The 24,939-nt window shown below is 37.3% G+C and overlaps 1 protein-coding gene across 2 annotated transcripts in view; it reads left to right on the top strand.

Moving 5' to 3' along the window:
• The window catches only part of IQGAP1 (IQ motif containing GTPase activating protein 1), a 105,263-nt gene that overhangs the window by 44,746 nt on the left and 35,578 nt on the right, over positions 1-24,939 (top strand). For both annotated transcript variants that reach the window (XM_079126791.1, XM_079126790.1), the window contains 13 exons: positions 318-385; positions 2,057-2,170; positions 2,915-3,093; positions 4,164-4,248; positions 9,559-9,722; positions 10,756-10,840; positions 11,624-11,787; positions 11,978-12,138; positions 13,383-13,507; positions 15,547-15,710; positions 23,030-23,120; positions 23,304-23,471; positions 24,539-24,681. In XM_079126791.1, the coding sequence (XP_078982917.1) occupies positions 318-385; positions 2,057-2,170; positions 2,915-3,093; positions 4,164-4,248; positions 9,559-9,722; positions 10,756-10,840; positions 11,624-11,787; positions 11,978-12,138; positions 13,383-13,507; positions 15,547-15,710; positions 23,030-23,120; positions 23,304-23,471; positions 24,539-24,681 (1,711 nt within the window). The remainder of the gene's footprint in view (positions 1-317; positions 386-2,056; positions 2,171-2,914; positions 3,094-4,163; positions 4,249-9,558; positions 9,723-10,755; positions 10,841-11,623; positions 11,788-11,977; positions 12,139-13,382; positions 13,508-15,546; positions 15,711-23,029; positions 23,121-23,303; positions 23,472-24,538; positions 24,682-24,939) is intronic.

Here is a 24,939-nt window from a genome sequence, read left to right as displayed (position 1 = left end):
CTTGAATTACCTGAATTCAACTTTTATATCAGTAATATGAATTTAGTGTAAGATTTGCTCTCTCAGTTATTTTCATGATAATTTTTAAAGTGTCACCTAAAACTTAATGATTATAGGAAGGTAAACAGAAACCAAGAGACTGCACTAATATTATTTATATTAAAATTAATACTAGCATCTAATTATACATTAAATTTATGCCAGAATTTGGATTTGAATTTATGTCTGCTGATTTCCCTGTCTGCCAGATTTTCTTTTTTAAGAGCAGCAGGTAGGTAGACTGGGAGGCCTAACTCTTGCATTATTATATCTTTTAGTTTGTACCTGTTTAAACTAGGCCTGGCTCCTCAGATTCAAGACCTATATGGAAAGGTTGACTTCACAGGTAAGGAGTCTAAACTTGGCAGGAAATGTTTGATTTATTTGAAATAACCTGGAAAGTCAACAGTGCCAATTTTAAAGAACTAGGGCTTTAAAAATACTCTGGCAAAGATGATGAAAGAAATATAAATAACTTGCTTTTCTTAGTGTGATGGACAGATACTGAACTTGGAATTTCAGGCTGTGTTCTTTCACTTATGACATGGGTATGATTAGTGAATCTGTTTTCTCATATGTAAATTGAGAGTAATTTTAATATGTAATATATAAAACATATAATTGTGTTAACATTTAACATTAAATGCTCATGTATGGTAAAAAAGAAAGTTTATAAGTCCTTCCCTTTATTGTGGGCAAAGCAAGGGCAAGTGAGTAGGGAATGAAAAGATGTAAAGATCGCATTTTAGTAGTTTTAAAGTTTAACCATCTCTGGGTGGATGTTTTTATATATATTAGACTTTTACTCCTGTGGCAAATTACCTGAGACCCTTTAACTTTATAAAGAGGCTGCCAGGCACACTGGTACACACCTGTAATCCCAGCAACTCCAGAGGTTAAGGGAGGATCCCAAGTTTAAGGCCAGTCTTGGCAATTCAGTAATTTTCACACACACACACACACACACACACACACACACACACACACACACAGAGAGAGAGAGAGAGAGAGCAGGCTTATTTAGCTCGTAGTTTTGCAGGCTGAAAATATTAGACCCAGTGACCCCATTTGTTTGACCTCTAGCAGATGGTGTGGCAGAAACATGTCTGTGAATAGGTCCTCACTTTGCAAGAGAGGAGCCAGAGAGCTAGGTGGGGCCAGACTTTCTCTTTTTATAACAATGTCTTCTGAGCACTAACTCAAGATATAGGTGTCTAAGTTATAGGCATGAGACAGCAGGAATGCCTTCATCCTGAGAGCAGCATCACCAGTGGCTTAAGCACTTCCCAACAGGCACCCACCTCTTAAAGGTTCCACCACCTCTCACATTATTGCACCTAGTACTAAACCTTTAACATATGAACCCTTTAGGGACAAACCCATAGTATTATGTATATTTTCTGTAGTCTGGTGCTTGAAGAGGATGCTTGGGAAGAAAAAAAGCAGAGGTTAATATTGTTTAGGGATAAAACAGATTCAAGTCTTTTGAACTGGTGATTATTTTCTAGGCCTGGGAGTTTAAGAATTGATAAGAAAGCTTTTATCTGCAATATTTTTCCTTCGAGGGAAGTTGTTGACCAGATGTGGGACAAAGGTCAAACCTTACATGTTGTTTTCTTTATCATTTGGCTTTCTGTCTTAGAAACAAAGTTGTTGAGTAGCAGCTAGTGATTTGGATTTTAAAGACTGAGATAACTGTGATTTACTTATTGAGCTCCCTTTAAAGCTTCCATTTATAAATTAGTTGTAAGAAATACCATAGTAGCAGTTCTGAAAAACTTTCCCATAGGAACTTCTCACTTTATAGTTAATGTTTAATACCTAATTAATGTTTATTGATTGCTTTTTATATAGTAGCTGTGTTACATGCTTCCATATATTATTTCACTAAATCCTTTTAATTACCCTAAGGGGTAGATGCCATTTTCTCCTGTTTTATAGTTGAGGAATCTGCTTCCTTCTCTGAGTTTAAAAAGATACTTTATTTGCTTGACTGGGTCTTCATTCTTTTCTGCAGAAGAAGAAATCAACAACATGAAGATTGAACTAGAGAAATATGGGATCCAGATGCCTGCCTTCAGCAAGATTGGGGGCATCCTGGCTAATGAACTGTCTGTGGATGAAGCTGCATGTAAGAAGAGAGATTTTCTGGATTCAAATGGAATTGTTGCTACCACTTGTAATTAATACTATGGTGATGATCTTGGACAATAGGAATTCTGCCATCAAGTTTAAGTCTGTAGATGTGAATTTTAGACATTATTATAGTCTTTTGTGCTATTGTTATTTAGAAATAAATTATCAATTTATTAATGTTTATTAAAAGAAAGACATTTAGAAAGTCCTACATTTCATTGCCTTTTGAAGAGGTTTTTTTTTTTTTTTCCCTTTATGGTGTTTACTAGATCATTAAGGGTGAACATTTTCCACAGAAAATAAATGTTCCTTCCAGTGTTCTCTCATGAATATTTCCCTGTGTGACTGCAAATTCAACATTGCTCACAGACAGAGCTGTGGCTTTGTACATCATAAGAAAGAGACTAGGTTTTCAGGATTCAAGGGAGCTACTCCTCCAGCCCCAAGTGTTGTTTCTCTGGTCTATGAAAAGAAACCTTTTGCTGGGCGTGGTGACACATCTGTAATCCCACTGACTTGTGAGACTGAGGCAGAAAGGATTGCAAGTTTGTGGCCAGCCTCAGCAACTTAGTGAGACCATGTCTTAAAATTTAAAAAATAATAAAAAGGGCTGGGGACAGCTCAGTACAGAAAAAAGGAGTCTTTCTCTGTAATAGGGGATGCAAGGTTGTTTTGTATCTGTAGTGTATATCCTTTAGTAATTTCAGTATTCTATGCTTTGAACTTTTTTCTTTTTTAGTACATGCTGCTGTTATTGCTATTAATGAAGCTATTGATCATAGAGTTCCAGCTGACACATTTGCAGCTTTGAAAAACCCCAATGCAATGCTTGTAAATCTTGAAGAGCTTCTGGCTTCCACTTACCAGGATGTACTTTATCAGGCCAAGCAAGACAAAATGACAAATGCTAAAAACAGGGTAAAAATTATAATTAATTTATATTTTTCTATCATTTGGTATGAATTCACTTTAAAAATCAGTTTTATTGAAGTATAATTTACATACAGTAAAATCCATGCATTTTAAGTATACAGTTTGAGTTTTACAAATGTATGCAGCTGGTTTACTATAGCCCTGAAGAGTTCCCTGCTTCCCCTTTGCAGTCGAACTCCATCTGTCCACCCTACCTCCAGGCAACTACCAACCTGTTTTTATCACTTATTTTACCATTTCTAGAATTTCATGTAAATGGAATTATATAGTATCTAGTTTCTTGGTATTAGGTTCTATTTTGACTTCTTGTTTTCTTCTTGAATTTTGTGCGAATGAAGTTTTGGATTTGTGGCCATTAAAAATTAATTTTACCCTTGTGAAACATGATTTCCCAGTAAGGCCACTCTCCTTTCCCAGCCTCTCTGGGGTGATTTTCTTTTTTTAAACCATTGTTATCACTATATAGAAGTTAGCTGAATGATTCTTACTTGAAAAAAACTGAGGCTAGGAATCTCATATAAGACTTCACTCAAATTTAATCACCCCTTGAAATTCGTGATTGAAATAATTCAGTTCTTGGGGAGGTATCCAGATGATAAAATGAAGGCAACTCTTAGAATATTCTTTGAATCTCTTATCATTGAGCAATAATTTCAACCCTCAAAATAGGTACCGTATTGGTTTCTAGATTAGCAATTACAGCCTAGCCCCCTGCATGTGCCACCAGTGAAGCTCCAAGATTGGTGCCTCCATATGCCCATTCTGCTCAGGTCTGAGGCAAGGATATGGGCCATTAGCCCCACTGCCTCACAGGGTTTATCCAGTACTTCCTTCACTTGTCCAGCTCTGCAACATCCCCATGCTTATTAACAAGTAGATCTAGTTATGTTTTTAGTTGTAGTCAAGCAGCATTCTGCTTTGTTCTTTACAAAGGATTGAAGTCATATCCATACTTGTTCTTGGTTGTGTTAAATAGTGGTGGAAAGTACAAATGTATTTCTGTGGTCTTCTTAGAGATCTGAGCTAATTTAATTACACTTTTTACTCATCCTCAGACAGAAAACTCCGAGAGAGAAAGGGACGTTTATGAGGAGCTACTCACTCAAGCTGAAATTCAAGGCAATATAAACAAAGTCAACAGTAAGTATGTCCTTGAGTTAGGCACCTAAGGGAATATTACAGAATAATGTTTGTGTTGTTCTATTCTTGGACTTAAGACATGGTTTAGCTAGGTACAGTGGTGCATGCCTCAAGAGGCCGAGGCAGGAGGATCATGAGTTCAAAACCAGCCTCAGCAACTTAGTGAAGCCCTAAGCAACTCATTGAGACCCCATCTCTAGATAAAATATAAAAAAAGGGCTGGGGATGTGGCTTAGTTGTTAAGCGCCCCTTGGTTTAATCCCCAATACCAAAAGAAAGAGACATATTTAATGGATTTATTTTAGACATTAGTGGATTTGTTTAGGAGTGATTGTTTATTATAGGCTTGTGTGTTCCTGTGCCTGTTTCAACTTTCGTTGCCCTCAGATGGCCCTTGCCTTGTACCTGCAAGGCCTTCTGGACTCTGTCTTTTTTGCTACAGTTTGACTCTTTTATCCTGTTACAAACTTTTTTTAAAAATGTGTTTTCTGGCCAGGCATGATGGAGCACGCCTATAATCCCATCCCCAGAAGAATTGCAAATTGGAGGGCAGGTGATTTCTGTCATGGAGCCACACCCCCAGCTTCTTACGTTTATATTTTGAGATAGGTTATCACTGAGTTACTCAGGCAGGCCTTGAACTTGGAATCCTTCTGCCTTAACTTCTCAGCTATCTGTGATTACAGGTGTGGGCTACCATGCCCAGCTCCTCAGTTTTTTTTTACAGACTGCATTTTGATTTATTATACACAAATGGGGTACATCATTTCGTTTCTATGGTTGTGCATGATGTAGAGTCATACCATTTGTATAATCATACATGTAATGATATCTGTCTCATTCTACCATTTTTCATACCCCACCCCCAATTTCCCTCTACGTAATCTAAAGTTCCTCCATTCTTCTCTCCCCCCCGTCTCTCCCTGACCCCTGATGATTATATATCATCATCCACTCACCAGGGAAAACATTCGGTCTTTGGTTTTCTGGGATTGGCTTATTTCACTTAGCATGATATTCTTCAGTTCCATCCATTTATCTGCAAATGCCATAATATTATTATTCTTTTTGGCTGAATAATATTCCATTGTATGTATATACATACAATGTATATATACATCCATTCATCTGTTGAAGGGCATCTAGGTTGGTTCCACAATCTAGCTATTGTAAATTGAGTTGCTATAAACATTGATGTGGCTGTTACTGTGCTAATTTTAAGTCCTTTGGGTATAAACTGAGGAGTGGGATTACTGGGTCAAAAGGTGAGTCCATCATGTTTTCTGAGGATTCTCCACACTGCTTTCCAGAGTGGCTGCACCAATTTGCAACTCCACCAGCAATGTAAAAGTGTGCCTTTTTCCCCACATCCACATCAACATCTGTTACTGTTTGTGTTCTTAATAATAGCCATTCTAATTGGAGTAAGAGAAGTTTTAATTTGCATTTCTCTAATTACTAGAGATGTTGAACACTTTTTCATATACTTATTAATCACCTGTATATCTTCTTCTGTAAAGTGTCCAATTCCTTGGCCCCTTGATTGATTGAATTCTTTGTATTTTTGGTGTAAAGTTTTGTAAGTTCTTTATACATTTTGGAGATTAGTGCTCTATCTGAAGTGCATGTGGAAAAGATTTTCTCTTACTCTGTGGGCCCTCTTTTCACAATATTGATTGTATCCTTTGCTGAGAAAAAACTTTTTAGTTTGAATCCATTCCATTTATTGATTCTCAGCTCCTCAATTTTAACATCTTTGTAAACTCTTTTAATTAGAGATTACTTATTTTGCTTCTTTTGAAATTTTTATAGTTCCCAGCATAGTGTTAGAAAGAATTAAAATTTTTTATTTTAACCAATTAGACCAGACTTCGATTTGTTTTGCTCAAGATAATAATGTAGTAATAGTAATCAGTGTCTTCATTGCTTATGGAACTTCTAATTTGTTGTTTGAACTAATACTCTTAATAACTAGAGAGAATTTTTGAAGAATTTTATCAACTTCATTTAATATAAAGGTCTAAATCTTGACCAAGATTCCCTTTATCCTGTTACATTTTGGTTCATTTATTTAGGATAATGACCTTCTGAACAGAGTAGTAGTACCATTCAAATATGACTGATTTCTTGTGTTGGATTTCTATGAATACTTAGGTTAGCAAATATAAGCTGGACTGTCCTTATACTTATTTCTCTGTGTGAGAAGAAAGTCCAGTATGTTTCCTATTGCATAGAGTGCATAGAATATTTTTTGCTTTTCTAAGAAATTTTTCTTACAATATTTTTGGGGTTTTATAACCTTTATTGCTTTACCTTGCTAATTATATGAGAGTTATAAACATGTAAGGAAATAATCATAAATGCATGTTTTCAGTGTTCTATGCACATTGTTCTGATATGGTCACAGAAGTTCTCAAACTCTCAATATAGTGGGGAAAGTAGCCATATAAAGGAATAATTTCAGGGCAGCTTGATTATAGTAAAATAGCAAAGGTGTATGAGGTACAGTCATAAAGAAGGGAAGGGTAACTTCTGCTCAAGGTTGGGGTAGGTTTTCAGTGCATGCAAATATTTACTGAGATTCTTAGGAAAGTTAAGAGGATGAGGATAAGGCAGAATTCCCTGTAGGACAGTCTTTTTCCTAATTGCAGAGAAAGTGTGAGGCAAAAGAATGTTATGTCCTTAGGAAGATATAGGAACTTTGTCATCTTAATGTAATTATAGTTTTTTGCTTGGGCATGAGAGCCAGCAACACTGCTCATTAACACTGCTCCAGAGGAAAGCTGTGGGCTGAGTAGTTAGAAACCAGAAAATGTTATTTTATTTTTTGTTAAGTAGGATAAGAAAATTAAAGTTAAAGAATTAAAGTTCAATGAGAGAATGTACTTAAATAATGTTGTAAACGTCATCATCTTTGCAATATAAATGTCAATAAATGTTCATTTACATTTTTATGTATTTAAGTGATAAATTTATGCTTCCAGAGAAAGCATAATTGATTAGAGGCTTTTGTAGCAGATACTCAGATTCTGTAGCCCATACCTAGACAAAATTTGGTTGCTACCAGTATCAATGTTATTTTCTGCCCCCTACTATAAAAAAATAATAAAAATAAAATAAAACCTCCATGAGGATGGGGGATATTTCTTAACTGCTGTTTTCACAGCATATAGCAGGGCCACAGTGAATATTGTGGAAGGAATAATGGCCATATAGACCTTCAGCTATGATTCGAGAAGATTATATATACCTTGGCACAAGGTTCAGTTAGTTGAATTGCAGGCATAATCATTAGAAAGAAATAAGCAGTCTCCCGGTAACCTACAATGAGATCATAAATTCAGAACAGTTTTTCTTTCTTTCCTTTATCTTTTGGTTTTATTAGTTCTACTCCTCCCCTGATGTTTCCACCTACCCTTTACTCCAACAGTACACAAGCAGAAGTTTATTGAAGTGATCGAAAAAGGAAAAGGGGACACTTACAAGGGAGAGACTAGGTCTTCTCCGAGAGAAGGGCAACCATTTTCCATTTTACTTAAGACTTTATGTTCCCTTGGGTTGTTTTGCCTTTCTAAGAACTTATGTTAATAGTTGCTTTTTTAAAAATGAAATCATTTAAAATTAACAAGTTTTGTGATGACCCAGATATTTTGATTTTTGGTATTTTATTGGTTTTCTTTTGCTGCTTTGGTGATAAAATCAGATGTTCATCTTTGAATTGGCTGGAAGAGGGATAATACTCCATTTTTTTTCTAAAAAAAGAAAAAAGAAACTAAAAATACTTAAGTATATTTCCAAATGGCTATAATTTCTGAAATCAGAAATTATTCTATCTTTGAACTTAATAGCACCTTATTTATTTTATAATATATGAAGTGCTTTCATGTCTATTTCATTTAATCCTAAAAATCACACTATGAGCTAGGCACAGTGACATGAGCCTGTATTCCACAGCATTTGGGAGACTGGGGCAGGAAGATTGCTTGAACCCCATATGAGTCTGAAACAGCTTGAGCAACATAGTGAGATATTATGCCTATAAATAAATAAAAATCACCCCATTAGGAATGTATCTTTACTAGCATTTTCAGATGAAGGAATGTCTGGGTTTCCACTGTTAGATGTTGCATTAAAGAACTTGTATTGAGGTCTGTGACTAGGAATAGAAAATGTTGAGGGGGGAAGACAGCTTCTTCCACTGTGCACAGAACAGATCACCTTGATGCCTGGGCACTGACTGCCTTGGGTCGAGTGTGTTCAGGAGATATCAGGATAATGAATGGATTCAAAATGATGCTGTATAAGAATGGTTGAAGAAACTCAGGCTCTTGGTAAGGAGTTCATTGTTACAGGAAGCTAGAGGAAGTAGATGCATTCTGTGTGAACTCTAGAGTGGGAACTTTAAAAATCTTTGAAACAAAATTGTAGTCTATAAACATGATCTGTTCAACTATTGGACATTTTAGAGGGATTTTAGACATCATATTAGTCTGGATTAGTAGCTCTATTAGTGCCTATGTCAGTGCTAAACTGTCTACATCTGGAAACTTTTAAGTAGGCTTGGGAGTGGTTAGGAATCTGTATGGAATTTGGTGAATAGCCTGGTTAAGACCTCCTGGACTTGATAACTTTAAGATTATCTTCTAATACACAATGGAATTTTATTCAGCCATAAAGAAGAAAATTATGGCATTTGTCAGTAAATGGATTAAATTGGAGAACATCATGCTAAGTGAAATAAACAGGATTCAGAAAATGAAGGGTCAAATGTTCTCTCCCATATACAGAAGCTAGAGCAAAGTAAGGGGAATAAAATGGGGGTAGAGGCAGTAAGATATAAAGACAGGGAAGATCAGCAGAGTAGGAGATTGATGGAAAAGAGGAGGAAATGCAGAATTAATTTGACAAAATTATGTTATGTACATGTATAAATATACCACAGTGAATTCTATTCTTTATGTATATTTATAAAGTACCAATTAAATATATAAATGAATGGAAGGTAGACCACTAAAATAGAAGGGAAATAGGGGGAGGAAAAGTAGGGGACACTAGGGACTGAAATGGAGTAAATTAAATTCCATGCATGAGTGATTATGTCAAAATGAAGCCAGCTATTATACACAACTATAATGTACCAATAAAAGCAAAAAAGAAAAAAAAATTATCTTCTAATCCTAAAATCTTATGCTTCTGAGATACTACAGAATAAAGGTCAAGTAATATTTCCCTAATCTGGGAACTGAGATTGAGGCTATACTAACACAATATCTTTTTTTAAAAAGCTTTTGTCTTTTTCTTCCTCCTCAGCATTTTCTGCATTAGCAAACATTGACTTGGCTTTAGAGCAGGGAGGTGCCCTGGCCTTGTTCAAGGCTCTACAATCCCCTGCTCTGGGTTTGCGAGGACTGCAGCAACAGAACAGTGACTGGTATTTCAAGCAGCTCCTGAGTGATAAGCAGCAGAAGAGACAGGTAAACATACTCTGGGTGGAACCTGCAAGAGTTCCTGTATGTCCATTTGATTTTTCTTTGTTTGTCTTTGATACTGGGCATTGAACCCAGGGGCATTTAATCACTGAGCCACATCTCTAGCACTTTTTATATTATATTTTGAGACAGAGTCTGAGTTGCTGAGGGTCTCACTAGGTTACTGAGGCTGGCATTGAATTTGCCATCCTACTACCTCAGCCTCCCTAATCACTGGAATTATAGGTGTGCATCACCATACCTAGCTCTTTACATTCATTTGGATCCCATGCTGTCATTTAAAGATATTTATGTGGTCTTTTCTTATTCCTAATATAGCTTTTTTCCATCATGTAAATTAGTTGACAAAAACTATCCTCAGGTAAAGTACACATTATCCTCAGTCCTCTTTTGCTTTTAGAGCTGTGAATCCTCTTTTAAAATAAATGATACTCACCCTGAATCTAACCACCTCTTCACTTCAGCTATCCTGCTCCTCTCTGAGAAAAAGCCTTTGAGAAAAAACAAAATCTGAATATTTTTACATTATTACTTTGGGAATTTCCACTTTAAAACAAACACACACCCCTCACTAGTTTTCCCTGGTCAATGCTGGGAAAACACTTAATTTTCTCTACAGGTAGATTGTGTGGAATTGGATTTTGTGGGTTTTTGTTTGTTTAAAAAACAAACTTGAAGGAGTTTCTTTTTTTGTCTAAATAAGGGCAAGTACATGTTTTACAAATTCTCAACATATATTGGTTAGAGAAAGCAGCATTAATATGCTAATGATTCTATAAACATTTTCTCAGAACATTTTGATGCTTTTCACAAAATAGTTTTAAAAATATACTGATATATGGAAAGTCACTCTATCCCAGATTTGGCTGTAACCAAGCTGCCACTTGGCTCCAAATAGCCTGGAACTGTCATTTGTGTCTGTGGTTCTCTGTCCCTCTGCTGTTAAGATATGAAAACTGTCAGATCTAGAGGCATAGGCATGAGTCATATTTTCATAAATGTTTTTTGCTTTTCTCAGAGTGGTCAGACTGATCCCCTGCAGAAAGAGGAGCTGCAGTCTGGAGTAGATGCTGCAAACATTGCTGCCCAGCAATATCAGAGAAGTAAGTCCTCTCAGCTGGGTGTACACTGAAATATTTAGGGAAGGGAGGAAGGTTGGGGCTTCATGTCAATAAGGGTGTGAGATTAGCATCTGTTACCCCTCACCCTCTGCCCCAAGCCTATTGGCCATAATAACTGTCAGGAACTTTGGGAGGTAGTAGGGTTCTTCCAGTTTTAAAAAGTAGAACTAGAGTTTATGCAGGGTCACTTTGGCCAATAAGCTGTCAATTAGGGAAATATCTAGAGGAGGAGACACAAGATTGGTAAAATTTGAATTGTGAATGAGGAAAAAGAAGAATGTTTCTTATGTGAGACAATAAGAAAGTAGGAGCAGAAGTGCAGATGGTGAGCAACTCATTTAAGGGGATGGTGATTAGAATAACATTTTTATAGATGTTTTGGGTTGAATAATGTTGGATAAAGTGTCGGAAAGACTGTGGGAAGCTTTGAATGGCAGCATAAGATGCGGGTATTTGCTGGACTCCTAGGGAAGGAAGAGAAGTTTTAGGTAGAGACAGTAGTGGCATATGGGATGAACTGAGTGGAAAGAAAACATGGATGAGGAGAATGATTAGGACGCTGCCCTTTTTTTGAACAGCTTTATTGAAATATGGTTCACGTATCATACATTTCATTCATCATACAAAAGAAACAATATTTTAAAGATAAAAGATCCACTTCAAACTTCATAACCTGATGTTTTATAGCTCTGTGAAAATTGTCACCTCCTTCCCCACAGGGCTATCTGAGCCTGCTGCATTTCTGACCTCCTATTTTCTGCACAGGATTGGCAGCAGTGGCAGCAATTAATGCTGCAATCCAGAAGGGTGTTGCTGAGAAGACTGTTTTGGAACTAATGAATCCTGAAGCCCAGCTGCCCCAGGTGTATCCATTTGCAGCTGATCTTTATCAGAAGGAGCTGGCTACTCTGCAGCAACAGAGTCCTGAAGTATGTTAACCAAGCCTCTCCTAACTGTGATCAAAACAGGGTAGAAGTAAATTTAATACCTACATCTTAGTGTGCTTGGGTAGAATGGTTTTCCAGAAATTTACTTTTCTTATGGTTTTATTAAATTTCCGTCTCTCTTGGTATTGGAGAATACCTCCACTCACTGTTTTCCTTCTCTCTTTCTGTACAGCATAACCTCACCCATCCAGAACTCTCTGTTGCTGTGGAAATGCTATCATCGGTGGCCCTAATCAACAGGGCACTGGAATCAGGAGACATGAGCACAGTGTGGAAGCAGTTGAGCAGTTCAGTTACAGGCCTTACCAACATTGAGGAAGAGAACTGTCAGAGGTGGGTGCCTGCAGTAAATGAATTGAGTCCATTACATAGCCTTTTGTCTGTCTTCTCTGCAGGCATTATGACTGTAGTGTAATCATCCTTTTTTGTTGTTGTTGTTGTTCTGTTTTTTTCCCTTTTGTCCTGTATTATGCTGAAGGATTTACAGTACATTACAGATACCATGATGATCCCCTCCTAAATATATATGCTTGTCTAAATTTGTTATATACCTGAAGTAACACTCTATTATCAGCAATATTAATACTTCTTTAAATGTCTTCTAAATCTAGTCTTTTTTCATTCTTGTTCAGTTGTTCCCAGACTGTCCTTTGTAGCTGGTTTATTCAAACCAGGATCTAGACCAGGACCATGTGTGGCATCTGGCTTGTGTCCTTTAAGTTTCTTTTAATCTAGAATAGGTCCTCTTTTTCGTGACACTGATTTGTTAATGAGATGGGACTAGTTGTCCTATAAAATACCCCATCTTATGTATAGTTCTAGCTGCTTTCTCATATTTGGCTTATTCTTATAAATTAGAAATTAGATCTAAAGGCTTAACGTGATTTACTTGACCATTTTTGTGATGTGTATTTCATATCAAAAGACATATAAAATCTATTTTTCCTTCTATTTGAGATTCTAAAATTGATCTTTGGATCAGGGAAACAGTTTAAACACTATTGCATATTTCTTTTTTCCTTTATCAACAGAACATCATTTCTTTTTGAACCTTTTACAACATCAAAATGCCCCTTTCCCACTAACCATTCACATAATATTTTTAACCCAATAGAACATTTTTTCTTGAGTCAGCACTTTTATAGTTGCTGATTGATGATTTGTTGATCTGTCATTGCTTCTACATTGATGAACTCATGTGTCTATGTTTGAGGGGGTGCTGGGAATTTAGTCTAGGGTCTCATGTGTGCTAGGCAAGTACTCTACCACTGAGCTACACACCCAGCTCTGCCCTTTTATGTCATTAGAGGAATTGCTTCAATTGCTGCCCCAGATTCTAGAATTGGAGATAGTCATACTTAGAAATTAGGATATATAACCAGCTATTGAAAAAGTGATTTCCTTACATTTTCACACTTTGTTTAAGGTAACTCCTCAGTCCCAAAACTTGCCTATAGATTATATCAAACAGCTGGGGTACCCTAGAGATTTTTGTTTATTGAGTACTTTGTTTCTTAGTCTTCTCATTTATGTTATAATTCTGAAAGTCTTTTTTCCTTGATTGGGGTTGGGGGCAGGTATCTCGATGAGTTGATGAAACTGAAAGCTCAGGCACATGCAGAGAATAATGAATTCATCACATGGAATGATATCCAAGCTTGTGTAGACCACGTGAACCTGGTGGTGCAAGAGGAACATGAGAGTGAGTAATCATCCTGCCCCTCGAGTGATCGAGTGCCCCTGAGTTCAATTCCCAGTACCACCCCCACCCCCCCCAAAAAGCTAAGATTTTATATTGTTTTCAAAACACTAGGCAATTGCTGTAATTAAGTATGAATTAATAAATGAATTTGAGAAACTGGGGATGTAGCTCCAGTGGCAGAACACTTGTTTAACATGCATGGGGCCCTGGGTTCAATCCCTAGTACTGCCAAAAAAAATAAAAGGAAGAATAAAAAATGTTTTCAGGAGTTGAATTGAACATGATCTGTTACTGTTAAATGCTGTTTTAAATATATATATATATAAATAGTTCTGCCATTCACTATTAACTACCTGGAATTAGGTTACTTAGGTCAAGAGCACTATCCTGTACAAGACTCCTTGCTTCAGACTTTACTTAAGTTCCAGGGGTTCCTAGGTTATTGCACTTGTGAACAGCTGGCTATAAATTTAGGGATTCCGTCTTTCCCCTCAGGTTCAATAGTTAGCTAGAATGACTCAGAACTGGAAAAAGTGCTACACTTATGATAATAGTTTTATTACAAAGGATATAAATTAGGACCAACCAAAAGAAGAGACCCGTAGGGCAATATCTGGGAGGGTCTCAAATACAAGACTCTGTCCCTTCAGGATGTGTCTACTTCCTGATATTGATCTATATCACACACCAGAGAAACTCACCTGAGTTTTGGGTATCCGCAGTTATTATTTGGGCTTCATTACTTACACATTGTTGATTGAATTAATTGTCCATATGATTAAACTCAGTACCTAGTCTGCTTCCCCTTCCTGGCAATCAGGAGGCCAGGCTGGTATCACATGACTCCAAGCCCCAATCTTAACAATAATGTGGTTGATCTTTCCAGATGGGCCAGCCCTCATCCTCAAATTACCTAGAGACCTACTAGCAGTTGTTGGTTAGCATAAATGTGGTTATGGTATGAGGACCCACCCTAAAGAACATAGATACACCTGTCACTCAGCTTATTCCAAGGATTATAGGGGCTCCGTCCCAGGAACCAGGCACAAAGACCAGCCAGATTTTGTACTGTATAACAGAGTCCTTATAAAAATACACAGTTGCCTAAAATACCTGAAGAACAAATACTTCTCTTTTTTTTTTTTTTTTTTTTTTTGTATTGCTGGGGATTGAACCCAGGGCCTTGGGCTTGCAAGGCAAGCACTCTACCAACTGAGCTATATCCCTAGCCCAAGAACAAATACTTTTAATTTAAATTTTTTAAATTTCCTATGAGAAATACTAAACTCACGTGGAGGGAAAAAGATTTGCCATGGAATGGTGTCGGGGGATAGGTTTAAATCTTCCATCTGCCTCTTGTTTGATGTACAATTTTAGAGAAAATTTTCTTGAACTTTCTCTTTTCTTCTGTAAAAATATCGAATTAGTTAACTTTGTAAGATCCTTTAAACTCTGACTTTTTGTGAGTCAGAAGTGGTTTTGATTACGTATTTGAATGTACCTGAAAACTATAAAACCAGTTTCATCAAAAATCCTCATCACTTTTAATTGGAAGAATTAAAATTTTTTTTAAAAAAGAACTTTAGCTTTCAATAGGAATGAGTAGGAGGGAGGTTAGATTAAATAGACACTAAATTATTTTTAAAAAGTGCTTCTTAATGGATAACAAATGGTAGCCTGATTCATGGCTACTCTGATGGATGTATGATTAGCATGTTTCAAATTTATTTTTAGGAAGGGGTTTCAGCAGAATTGGCCAAATTTTATTGTTCTATTGTGTGCATGTTACTAATATGTAACAGCAAATCCCACCATTATGTATTATTATAATGTGCCAATAAATAATGTGGGAAAAAAAGAAAAGGAGTCTCGCTGTGTTGTGTATACTGATTTTGAGCTTGTGGCTTCAAGTGATCCTTCCCCCTCAGCCTCCTGAGTGACTATGACTATAGGTGTGCACCTCCATGCCTGGATAGAATTGATTTGTTTCTAAATTTCATAATTTAAAAAAATAACCGTTTTTTTCTTTGTGTATCTAGGGATTTTGGCCATTGGTCTAATTAATGAAGCCCTGGATGAAGGTGATGCCCAAAAGACTCTGCAGGCCCTGCAAATTCCTGCAGCTAAACTTGAAGGAGTCATTGCAGAAGTAGCCCAGCATTACCAAGACACACTGATTAGAGCAAAGAGAGAAAAGGCCCAGGTGAGCAGCCCTGGAATTATTCTTTTTGTTTAGAGCAATTCATCTTTTCTAGAAGGAAGATGGGATGTATTCTTGATTATTGACTATTTTCTGGTCCCCCATAGATTCAGAGTACTGGAGAGGTGAATTGTTAGAAATAGACTCCCTCTTTCAGAAGTTCATGCTATTTTACACATTTGGGCTTTTGTTTTTTGTTGTTAGTGGTAGACACATCTCTTAGGGTAAATTTTTTTTGGAAATATAAGATCCAGAAAAATGCACAAGCTGTGTAAGTGCTCAGATACATAAATTTTTAAAACTTAACATGCCTGTGTAATTGGTATTCAGAGTATAGCAAGCATTACCAGTACCCCTCAAATCTCCTTCATGTCCTCTACTGCCTTGTCCACTTTGCCATTTGGTGGTAACCACTATCCTGATTTTTAACTCCATAGTTCGTTTTTGCCAATTTTTGAACTATATTTAAATGGAAACATAAGTTATGTACTCTTTTTGTGTTGAACTTCTTTTATCCTATGTTAGTGATGTTCATTTGTATGGTACAGGTAGCAATAGTTTTTCATTCTCATTGTTTTGTTCTTTTCCATTGTACAATGATAAATTCTATTATTGGAGAAGTGGTTTTTTTTTTTTTTTTTTTTTTGCAGGACTGGGGATTGAACCCATGGATGCTCTACCACTGAGCTATCTCTCCAGCCATTTTCACTTATTTATTATATGATTTTACTTTTTGGTACTAGGGATTGAACTCAGGGATGCTTTACCATTGACTGCATCCCTAGTTCTTTTTATTTTGAGACACGGTCTCACTGAGTTGCCTAAGCTAGCCTTGAACTTGTGATCCTCCTCTGCCTCAACCTTCCGAGTTACTGGGATTACAGGTGTATGCTACCGTACTTGACACCCTTTTTAGACAGGGTGTCCCTCAGTTGTGGAGGCTGGCCTCAAACTTTCATCATCCTAAAAAGGAATTACATGCCCATTAGTAGGCAGTCCTTGTTTTTCCTTACTCTTCTCCTAGGCAACTCAGTTCATTGCTGTTTATGGATTTTCTGTTTCAAACATTTCATATAAGTAGAATCATGCAATATATGGTCCTTTGTAACTGACTGCTCTGCCCCAGCACCGCCCCTCCCCCCCACTACTAGGAATTGAACCCAGGGCTACTCTTTCACTGAGCTACATCCCTGACCCTTTTTAATTATGAAACAGGGTATCATTAAGTTGCCCAGCCTGGCCTTAAACTTATCCTTATTCTTATTCTATGTGACTAGCTTCCTAAATTTAACTTGGTTTATCTGAGCTATAACATGTATCAAAACTTCATTTCCTTTTTTTTTAATTTAAATTTTTATTTTTACAGGCTGCATTTTGATTCATTGTACACAAATGGGGTACAGCTTTTCATTTCTATGGTTGTACACAATGTAGATTCACACCATTCATGTAATCATACTTATACATAGGGTAATACTGTCTGTCTCACTCTACTAACTTTCTTTCCCCCAACCCCTCCTGCCTCATTTTCCTCTACACCATCCAAAGTTCCTTCATTCTGCTCTTCCCCTGACACACAACCCCCCCCCCCCCCCCCCCCCCCCCCCCACGTTATATATCGTCATCCGCTTATCAGAGAAAACATTCAACCTTTGGTTTTTTGGGCTTGGCCTATTTCACTTAGCATGCTATCCTCTAACTCCATCTATTTAACCAACAAATGCCATAATTTTATTCTTCTTTATGGCTGTATATATACCACAGTTTCTTTATCCATTCATCAATTGGAGGGCATCTCCATTGGTTCCACAATCTAGCTATTGTGGAATGAGCAGCTATGAACATTAACACAAGCAATAATAAGTGTTGGCATGGACGTGGGGAAAAAGGCACACTCATACATTGCTGGCAGAGTTGCAAATTGGTGCAGCCACTCTGGAAGGTAGTATGGAGATTCCTCAAAACACTTGGAATGGACCCACCATTTGACCCAGGTATCCTACTCCTTGGTTTATACCCAAAGGACTTTAAGCCAGCATACTACAGTGATGCAGCCACATCAATGTTCATAGCTGCTCAATTCACAATACTTCACTTCTTCACTTTTATTACTGAATAATATTCTGTTGCATGGCTAAATCACATTTTATTTTTTCCTGCATAAGTTGATGGCTGTGTAGATTATTGCCACTTTATTTCTATTAGGAATAATGCTTCTATAAAAGTTTTTTAAAGTAATTGTAGTACAAACCCATCTTTTAAAAGTTTACTAGTTGTGCCACCTAGTTAGTTTGTTGGGGAAACTGAGAAGAATTTATACTTCTTTTTATGCTGTTGCTATCTAGGAAGTTTCCTTGTATGTAGTAGGCCTCATGAATTATATGATGAAAACATAATTACATCTATTTTTCTAATTGTGATCTTTTAAGTTCTTCCTAAGTAATAACAACTAAGTAGGGTGAACCATGGCTTCCCTTTCTGTCTTAGAAAATCCCTAAAGCGAGATTCTTGCAGGAAACTAAAAAGCTAAAAGGAAATTTTAATTCAAGGAGTCAGATTCTTTCTAGGAAGTCAGGGACAGAAAAATAGACCAAGGCTCTAGTGTATGGAAGTTGCTTGTATATTTATGCAGGCACTATAAGTTTGTATTGGAGTGGAGGAGTTGTGGGTAATATTATAGTGTTGACAGATTTCCTTGCCATGATAGCAGTTGACATCTCCATGTTTTAATCACTTGAGTGATCATAGCTCATGGCAGTAATCTACACAGCCATCAACTTATGCAGGAAAAAATAAAGTGTGATTTAGCCATGGAACAGAATATTATTCAGTAATAAAAGTGAAGAAGTGAAGTATTGTGAATTGAGCAGCTATGATCATCAGAAAAATCATTTTAAAAATGCAGTTTTAATTCTACTGATTTAGAATCTTAGCTGTGGGACCTGGCTGCAATGATTCTGTGTAGGCTGGAGGTGATAGTGTTTGCTTTCAGGAAAGTCCAAAAGAAGCCTTATATCAAACTGTCAGAGGAGTGGAATTTGGGAGGTTGTACAAGATTGAGCTCCATGACTAAAGAGGAAAGTAGATAGAGTAGACAGTATAGAACTTACATTGTCCTCACTCATGCTGTAAGGCTGTTTGCTCTTTTTTAAATGGTACTAGGGATTGAACCCAGGTGTTCCATACCACCAAACTATGTCCTCAGCCCTTTTTATTTTTGTGGCAGGGCCTCCCTAAGTTGCCAAGGCAGGCTTCAGACCTAACAATCTTCCTGCCTCAGCCTCTCGAAGTAGCCTGGGATTACAGGTCTGCTTCACTGCGCCTGGCTCTGTTTATTCATTTTGTTTGCATCAGGGGAGTTAAACTTTTAGAGGATGTGAATGGAGTTTGAAGCATTTCCTTTTACTGTGAAATAAATTTTCCAAGTTCATCAAAGTGGAGGAAGGGTAAAGTTAAAGGACAGACAGGCAAGTGTGATCTTCCAGGGAACCACCAAACAGGCCAACTAATGACAGTTCTCTGGAGGAGCTTTGAAGTCAGGGTGGGAGCAGGTGGGAATATGGCAATTGAAAGCTTTCTGTTAGTGAGTCACAAAGCTCATTATTCTTACCAAGATTCTACTGTTTTGAGTTAGCTCTCCCAATAGCTGCAAGCCTTCGATTACTCACCATAGTTTTTTTAAAAAAAAAATTGATTCTGACCATTTTCCTATCCTTGTATTTGTTACTTTTATACCTCTTTCCCTGAACTTCCACTCTGGAGCAACTAACAGACTAATACCTAAACCAGCATGGAAAAGGGCTCTGCTGTATTCTGATTGCTTGTGTTGTGTAGTTGATAAATATGTCAAGTAGATTCACATATGTGTTAACATGTATGTGGTATGTCCGATCTGAGGCTGTGTATATGTGAGATTTTATCTATCCCTATATAAACCATGTCACATAATAAAAGAGAGGGTTTAAAGAAAGTTTTAAGGGGTAAGAAGTACCCTTTAGGGGTGTGTATTTGCGCTTTCCATATATACATGTACTTAAAATTGCCAATCTTTTACCTTTTCTCCCTTCCTTTTCCCTTGTTTTCTGGCTCCTTCACCACTTTTTTTTTTTTTCCCCCTACAGTGCTGGGGATTGAACTCAGAGGCACTCTACCACCGAACTTTTTATTTTATTTAATTTGACACAGGATCTTGCTAAGTTGTTCAGGCTGGCCCTGAACTTATGGTTCTCCTGCCTCAGCCTCCCAAATAGCTGAGATTCAGGTGTGTGCCACCATGCCTGTCTCCTTTACTTCTAGTTATTGCTCGCTCCTTTTTGAAAATTCTTTTCTAGTCTCTCTCTCCCTCCCTTCACCCCTTCTCCACCTTCTCTCTTTTTTAAGGTACAACTTCTTTAAAAAAAAAAAAAAAAAAAAAAGTTTTTTATTTATTTATTTTTATCTGGTGCTGAGGATTGAACCCAATACCTTGCACATGCTAGGCAAGCACTATACCATTGAGCCACAACCCCAGTCCCTGATCCTTATCTCTTTCCCTCTTCTGAAATGTAATCATGTTCCTAAGTGCCTGTCAGAGTTGTTAGGGGGGCTGTACTTTATTTTGTATAGCATTTTTACATTAAATCTTGTATCTCAGTATTCTCTGTAATAACCTAACTCAGGATTTTAATGCCATCCTCAGTGATTTGATTTGATCTTGGGTTATCTCTTTAGAACAGACTTTACTGATGTGTGTTTTGTCATCTTATTTGATCTTATTCAATCTGTTTGGAGCAATAAGAACCTGTTCTTTCCTTCCACTGGGATGAGGTGATATACGCTTTCTTCTTCAGTCTGCTAAAGGGTATTTCTTGAACATGTTTCCCTAACACACCTGAAATACTAATCCATTCTCTTTTTCTTGCTTTTTATAGTATCACTCTATTGCTTGTTTCTTAAAGGAATATGTATGGAAGGTTTACCTTAATCCTTTTTATTTTAGTTTGTATGGGGCAGGGAAGACAGAACTCCAAATGGCCAGAATTCTTCAGAAGCTCTGCCTTCTCCCTACAGGGACGTCATGCTAGGCTTTCCAGCTTTGCTTACAGCACATTCTGTTCAAAGATAGGATCAGGCAAAAAAGTGAACCAAAAGTGTCTTGATTCTGTGGAAATGCTTCTGTTTTTTTGCTTTTGTTTTTTGTTTGTTTGTTTGTTTGAATGCAAGCGTTTTTAGGCTGCTTCTCTTGGAGACTGGACATTTTAGCCTCTTGCTTATGACTTCTCAGTTTACAATTTCACAAGCCTGTTGCTGACTCATTGTAGTTTCATATTGGATCTATTGTTTCACATTTCCAGCACTTACTTTTAGGACTCTAGGGAATTGTATGTGGTCATTTTCTATTTTCAGTAACAGAAGGTAGCTAGTGGTAGGAGAGGTTCTATAGCTATTGGGTGATTTCCTTTTTTCTTTTTATCTGTTTATTCTTTTTCCTTTATCAAGACTATGAACTTTTAAAAATTGGCATGGGCTACCACCCACATAATTTGGTTAGATGATCTTTCTTGGTGACTTTGGTTTTTTATTTGTTTGTTTTTGTTTTTTGTGGTGCTGGGGATTAAACGCAGGGCTTTGGGCATGCTAAGCAAGTGCTCTACCACTGAGCCACATTTCCAGCGCCATGATCTTTCTAAAATGCCACATTTGAGAAAAATCACTACTCTCAATTTCACTTTTGATGGGGTGTGGGTTACCCTTTCAGCAACAGTCTTTATAAATTTCAGGTATATGGCTGCTGTGCTCTGCCAAGTGAAATGTTACATTGCTCTCTACAGTAAGACAGGAGGAAAGCCAGTCTCCCCTAACATTTTGTGGCTTCAACTTTTGGGCAGTGAAATTTTCCACTTTGCCCCAAAGCCCAGACACTGCCTCATCTGGCCCCACAGTCATGGTTATTGACCAAGTTTTTTGTTCTGCCTCACTGAGGCCTTGGCAAACATATTCACATCAAGTAATCTCACTGGTTGTTTGAACTACTGTTTATCCCAATTGATGTTAGCATAAGCCTGAGGAGAATAGTAATTTTGTTAGATCTGCCAAGATTACCATAAACATGCCTCTCACAACCTGGCCATTTAAAAACCTGAGGTGTCTTGCCCATTCTGAAGAAGGCTGCCACAGTAATCTGCTGAATTGATCCTCTGGGTAAAGACTTTAGAGACATCTTATAAAACAAAGGACTCTCGCTCACTCTTCTGGGACAGTTAGCTTATATAACCTCAGTCCTACCTCTGAAATCTAACTAGTTGTCAGTGGTGGTTTCCAATTCTGACTCTCACACTGAGAATAGGTAAACAATAGAATATCTGTTATGCTAACCGATAGTAACAGAAGTGACTACCTATTACTTCACTAAATCAGACTTTGATAGCCAAATTTGTGAAAATTGGTAAGTATTAGCAAGATATTTCTGATAATCCAATGCCTTTCAGAGTAAATGATCATCAGTAGCTTATTAAAAAAAATACACCCACAACACATTGTCTGTGAGCTGAGGATAAGGTAGAGCACTTGCTTAGCATGCACAAGGCCTTGGGTTTGATACCACACATGTACCAAAAAAAAAAAAAAAGAAAGAAAAAAGAAAAAGAAAAGGAAAGAAAAGTCTAAAACTATATTTAGAAAGATGGAAGTAAGCCACTTCTATGACATCACCTCTGTTCCCAGTAGTCAGCTCAGACTACACTATGGGCTAGTGAGGCTTTTGTTGACCATATTAAGGAAACCAATCACTATTTATTGGTGTGTTTCTCTGAAAATGTGTTTTTAAGTTGCCAAAAACTGATTTAACATTAAAATGTTAGAATATAATCTGGCGATAAGTTTAGATTGGCTGTAGTGACCCATTGCTTTAAATGTGATAATTTTAAAAGTTCTGGTTAAAGTAAGACTTGACAGGTTTAAAAACATTGGTAGTCACAGAGAATATTCACTTCCTCTGAGTATTGTAAGCAAAAGAGACTTTCTAAAGAAAGTACTACATATTCATATGCTTGGTTTGGTCTTTGTCACACTATCAAAGTCCCTCGGCCCCTTCCCAGTTTCTCTGTTCCTTTTGCCCCTTCTAGCTACTCGACTTCCTCAACCACTGAAATTCATTTTTGTATCCTTCATTACATCTGAGCCATTGCCCCTTATAACCTTTACCAGTTTTTTAATGCCTGACTTCTTCCATCTGACTAATATATTTGGAACTTCTTCCTCCATATCTAAATGATTCTCAGAAGCTCCCCTCATCATGTGTACACTGGTTTCATGACTCTTGTTTTGCTTTTAATTTTATGTAGGAAACCCAGGATGAGTCGGCTGTCTTATGGTTGGATGAAATTCAAGGTGGAATTTGGCAGTCCAACAAAGACACCCAAGAAGCACAGAAGTGTATGTATCGGCTATTTTGTTTCTCTTTTTGTGGCGGGTGCGGGTGGTGAGGTATTCCATATCTTTATGTTCAACTTGACCAAGATAGATCTGGTGGCAATAGTTGGCCAGTAGGTATTGTTAGGTAAACTGGTGTTTGAACCCAAACACTGTCAGATTATTAACAGTTCTTTTCTGGGGTAGTTGCCTTAGGAATCTTTGCCATTAATGAGGCAGTAGAAAGTGGTGATGTTGGCAAAACACTGAGTGCCCTTCGTTCCCCTGACGTTGGCTTGTATGGAGTCATTCCTGAGTGTGGCGAAACTTACCAGAGTGATCTTGCTGAAGTCAAGAAGAAAAAACTGGCAGCAGGTGCGTTATGGAAAGTGCATATGTACCTGAATTCTAAGAACTGGAGTATATGAGGGGATAGATGTAGAAGAAAGGGATAAGCCATAGGGAAAGATGTTTTAATGTAGAAGTACAATATTTAGGCTCATTTTATTATTTACTTATTTGTTTGTTTATTTTTGCAGCACTAGGGATTGAACCCAGGGGCACTCTACCACTGAGCTACATCTCTACCCCTTTGTATTTATTTTGAGACAGAATCTCGATAAGTTGTCCAGGCTGGCCTTGAACTTGCAATTCTCCTGCCTCAGCCTCATGAGTCACTTGGATAACAGGTGTGCATCACTACACCTGATTAGGCTTATAAAGGAAATACTATCCCAATTTTTGAAAATATTCTTTTCTTTCCCTTGCAAATAGCTGTCAACTATTTTATGAAAATGTGGAAAGGCCATTTGACCGCTTGCCTTTTTTAGTATTTCAATAGCGGTTGAAAGTAGTTTATCTGAAAACAAAAATAAAAGACAATTTCATGTTCCTTTCTTTCTTAATGGGAGGTACTGAATGTTTGCAACTTTTTTTTGTACTGCACATGGAACCCAGGGCCACTTCACCACAGAGCTGCATCCCAGCCCTCTTTATATTTTAATTTTGAGAGAGGGTCTTGCTAAGTTGCTGAGGCTGGCCTTGAACTTTGAATCCTCCTGCCTCAGCCCTTCAAGTTGCTGGAATTACAGGCATGTGCCACCACACTTGGCATTTGCAAATCTTTTATCAGAACAGTTTTCCAACACACAGGTCTTAGACATTGACATTGGAAAGGGCAGCTAGTCATGGTTAATTTCATAATTTGATTTCATAGGTATTTTCCTTTTATAATATAGATCTGAATAAATTAAATTAGATATTATATAACCATCATTTAATGTTGTCTTAGAATGCACCTTTGTTTGCAAAAAATCCAAGGAACCAGTTTTGGGAATGGTTTTCATTCAGATTGTTGAACTTACTAGAATAATCCTGTAGTATTAGACACATAAAAGGGGTGGGCTATGGGTTTGTTTTATCTTTCCTTTACTTTCTGCCAGGAGATAATAACAGCAAGTGGGTGAAGCACTGGGTGAAAGGCGGGTATTATTATTACCACAATCTGGAGACCCAGGAAGGAGGTTGGGACGAACCCCCAGACTTTGTGCAAAATTCTATGCAGCTTTCCCGGGAAGAGATCCAGGTAAGTTACCTTTCTTCAACTAAGAAGGGACTGAGAGAAAGTGTTTAGAGCTCATATTAGTTAAGGGGAGGAGGACATGTTGTCAGAAGCCTTAGAATAAATTTCAGCTATGTGGGGCTGGAGAGCTAGCTCAGCTGGTAGAGTGCTTGCCTTGCAAGCACAAGGCCCTGAGTTCGATCCCTGGTACTGCAAAAAAAAATAAAAATAAAAATAAAAAAATAAATAAAAATTCAGCTATGTAATGTTTTCGAGTAATTT

Source organism: Sciurus vulgaris (genome assembly GCF_902686455.1).
Source record: "Sciurus vulgaris genome assembly, chromosome: 2".
Classification (NCBI taxonomy): Eukaryota; Metazoa; Chordata; class Mammalia; order Rodentia; family Sciuridae; genus Sciurus; species Sciurus vulgaris.
Note: the sequence above shows the minus strand (reverse complement) of the source record. Positions and strands in the feature narration are given on the sequence as shown.